This window comes from Sinocyclocheilus grahami, unplaced genomic scaffold (genome assembly GCF_001515645.1).
Source record: "Sinocyclocheilus grahami isolate Dianchi unplaced genomic scaffold, SAMN03320097.WGS_v1.1 scaffold156.1, whole genome shotgun sequence".
Lineage (NCBI taxonomy): Eukaryota > Metazoa > Chordata > Actinopteri > Cypriniformes > Cyprinidae > Sinocyclocheilus > Sinocyclocheilus grahami.
In genome coordinates, this window is record NW_015505335.1 from 983,805 (window position 1) to 988,029 (window position 4,225).

The 4,225-nt window shown below is 33.2% G+C and overlaps 1 protein-coding gene across 1 annotated transcript in view; it reads left to right on the forward strand.

The window, feature by feature from the left end:
* Window positions 1-4,225, forward strand: part of LOC107592668 (1,4-alpha-glucan-branching enzyme-like) — a 194,866-nt gene that overhangs the window by 156,101 nt on the left and 34,540 nt on the right. The window contains exon 15 of the mRNA XM_016282208.1: window positions 2,542-2,659. Within this exon, the coding sequence (XP_016137694.1) occupies window positions 2,542-2,659 (118 nt within the window). The remainder of the gene's footprint in view (window positions 1-2,541; window positions 2,660-4,225) is intronic.

Here is a 4,225-nt window from a genome sequence, read left to right on the forward strand (position 1 = left end):
GGGGGGGGGGGTCGTCATCCTCAGCACAGGAACAATACGCCAAGCAACACTTCTTTTTAATCATTGCTATCAAAGCTGGCAAGCTGGCAGAAAAAGTCAAGTGTGCTTCAGCTCCGGGGTAGAGTAAGAGAGCGTTTGAGGATAACACGAAGACCCACCGCCAGCCCATGGGGATAGGAGGTGATTATTCAAGCAGCCAATTAGACGCTTGTCTGCATGTTTGTTACAACTCACAACTGTTTAAACCCCTGAGAGGTCAAGGTTAACACACAGAGAGAGAGAGCAGGAGTGGAGAGACTGGGGACTTTTTCATTTGTTGTGCCACAGGAATACAGTTGTTTACTTATACTTTGAGGGTGAAAACTGTATATTTACATGGCAATTAAATGGCAAAAGTCACAGCACTTTTTTGCATGTCACATAACTAAAATGTTTAGTATTTTAAAATGTTTTGTATTGTACATATGGTACAATATGTAGCAGTGGTTCTGAACTGGTTTTTCTTCAGGATCCTGATTTTGTGGCGATTCAATACAGTACCAAAAGTATAAAAGAAATGTCCTAAAAATCAAATATTGACTAATAATAATAATAAATCATCATCATTATCTTCACCATTATATTTTTTAGGTTTGCTAGATTTTGTTATTGTGTCAATATGTTATATTTAGGAAATACAATTATTATTATTATTATTATTATTATTATTATTAAAATAATATTGTATTGTTGTTGTTATCATTTTATATAATATTGTAGGTGTAAATGTGTGAAACCCATGTGATCACACATTCACACTATGAAAATGTTCCAAAACCACATATTTCACATGATTTTAACATGTGAAGTTCATGTGGTTTTTCTGCACAATAATTTAAGTGTTTTCTACTACCTTTTTTAAAACTTACTAAGCCTATTTATTTATGTTCTTTATTATAATAATAAAAATAACTATTTAAGTATAAATAATTGTATGAATAATAGCTCTGTTATTTGTTTCTCCCCAACTGAGAATCTCTGCCAATATATATATTTCTTTTTTTTTTAATGCAATAACTTTCTCTGCCTTTTTGCCTTTCTTCTGTGATGGTGTAGCCTTGTACACATTGGCAAAGGGAAGTAATAATAACTAGTTTTATCCTACATTATTTTCCATTTAATGTTGTTTCACTTGAAAAAAATTACACTTTATGGAAGTGCAATTGTTTTATTGTCTTTAAATTATTGTTCAATTCAACTTTATCTCTATCAACAGCATCTGTGATATGTGACATGCAATAAAATGAATGCACTTATAATGGAAATCTATGAGGCAGTCCAGATGTTCAGCACTTTGAGTTTTCAAGGCATCTGTCCCCATTTTTGTTGGGGTGTATAGCTTAAAACTTAAAGCACAAAAGCATGAAATAAGATTTCCAGTTTTCAGTAAATGTGTCTCCCATCTTTTTCATCTTTTTTTAGCATTATTTCTTAAAAAAAAAAAATATATCAATATATATATATATATTTTTTTTAATGCAATAACTTTCTCTGCCTTTTTGCCTTTCTTCTGTGATGGTGTAGCCTTGTACACATTGGCAAAGGGAAGTAATAATAACCAGTTTTATCCTACATTATTTTCCATTTAATGTTGTTTCACTTGAAAAAAATTACACTTTATGGAAGTGCAATTGTTTTATTGTCTTTAAATTATTGTTCAATTCAACTTTATCTCTATCAACAGCATCTGTGATATGTGACATGCAATAAAATGAATGCACTTATAATGGAAATCTATGAGGCAGTCCAGATGTTCAGCACTTTGAGTTTTCAAGGCATCTGTCCCCATTTTTGTTGGGGTGTATAGCTTAAAACTTAAAGCACAAAAGCATGAAATAAGATTTCCAGTTTTCAGTAAATGTGTCTTCATTATTCTTTTATGCTCTCTGTCAAAGATATTTCTTATTCCGGTCATGAGTCTAGGCAATTACTTTTTTTAATATTTAATTTAGTCAGTGTAACACAGACTGAGTGAAATTGTGTGGGTGCACGTTTGGTGTTGTTTGAAACATTTTTGGATGGAATACATTATTAATATTTTGAAATGGATACATAATTCTGCCTGGAATTGTTCATGTAGTGGCTCATCGGTTTTGGTGCACGTGTTTATATGGGGCAAATGTGTGTCATTGTCTCGAAGGAGCTCAAAGCAATCAGTGGTGTTGACTTGCTGTGCAAGCTCTGCATTCTGACGAGCTGAAGAGCGTCTCTAGAAAGTGGACAACCAGTTCACATCTAGTGGACACCATAAAGATTTAAGTAAATAATAACAGAAAGGTAATTTTTGGCTGAATTATATCTTTAAGACCATTATATCTAAGAATTTTGGTGGATAGATCGATCCATGTGTTTATTTGATCCCTCAATTGATACTTTGTCCATCATAATCATATAAAGAAAGAAAAGAGTATAGTTTATTGTAATGTGACTGATTTATCTTCATCTTCTGATTAGGTTTGTCTCCAGTATCTTTTTGGGTTCCTTAACCACACTCTGCTCCAGATATAAGATCAAACTGGACTCGGATGGAATCCAGTATGGAGGCCATGGCAGACTGGACCACAACACCGAGTTCTTCACGGAGCCAATGGAATTCAACAATCTGCCCAACTCCATGTTGGTAAGCAAACTATACTATTTGTTACCATAAACATATAGTAACATTCAACGTTCATATGCCGACAGTCTGTTTTTCTTTGTCTTTGCTGATTGTGGTGGAGAATATGTGAAGATATTTGTTAAATGGACCTCAGAGTGCTACAAGTGCACATTAAAAACAGTACCAGTAAAATGTCTCAATACCAATTTGAATACCACAGCAAAAATTATTAAGCTATTAAACCCGCCCTTTAATTATGTTTATACAAATATACAAATTAAATTAAAATAATGGAATGTAGCCTTTAAGCATTTCTCATTAAGTAAACATTGCCCAAGTAATTAAAAACGAGTAAACAAATTCTCATTTAATTACTCAAGTAGACGTTCAATAATCAAATAAACATTAAAGAATCACATTAAAAGAACTTAATCAAATTAAAACAACAAAACAAAGATGCAAATTAAGTAAATAGTGGTGTTCAGTTATCTATAGTACTGTATCAGTAGCAGTACTGTATCAGGTATTCGAGTAAACATTCACAGAAATGAAATTAAATTTACTTATTGATTATTTGATCAAATAAATGAATACCGCTCCGATGCTGTTGGAGTTTGACTAAAAGGCAAGTCTATAATTAAAATTTGTACAGTTTATTTTTTCTTCTTCTTTTTAAAACAGTTGTTTGATTAATTTTAATGACATAATAGACATTTACACCAGTTGTTCTTAACCTGAGGCCTGCAGCCCACTACGGAGCCTCATCAAAGTTCTAAGCGAGCCTCAAGATTACTTTATTTATTATTATTTATATTAAAATAAGCCAAAACACAAAAAAATCGGTTGGACTCTCATTCTGACGGCACCCATTCACTACAGAGGTAATTCTAAATTTCTCCAAATCTGTTGTGATGAAGAAGCAAACTCATCTACATCTTAGATGGTCTAAGAGTGCATGCATTTCAGCAAATTTACATTTTTGGGTGAGTTATTCCTTTAAATGTGATTTCTAAACCTGAAAATCTTTGTACCACAAATGCATCCTGAGCGATGTTTTTTTCTTTTTTATTGTTTTACTTTCCTGCATTAGCATACATTTACATTTACATTTACATTCAATAATTTAGCAGACGCTTTTATCCAAAGCGACTTTCAAATGAGGAGAACAATAGAAGCAATCAGACCAACAAGAGGGCAACAGTATACAAGTGCTGTGACAAGTCTCAGTTAGTCTAGCACAGTACACATAGCAAGGTTTTTTTTTATTATATTAAATTAGAAAAAAATTTATAGAATAGGTAAGCGCTAGTATTAATTGGTCAGGTGCTGACAAAAAAAAGGTGTCTTTAGATGTTTTTTTTGTTTTGATTTTGGCTAAAGACTCGGCTGCTTGAATTGAAATAGGTAGGAACAGTCCAGGAAAACCCATGAGAGTGATTTTGTGCCTCTTTGGGATGGCACCACGAGGCGTCGTTCCCTTGCAGAATGCAAGCTTCTGGAGGGCACATAAGTTTAGGTATATTGGTGCAGAGCTAGTGGTTGTCTTGTGGGCAAACATCAGTACCTTGAATTTGATGCGAGCAGCTA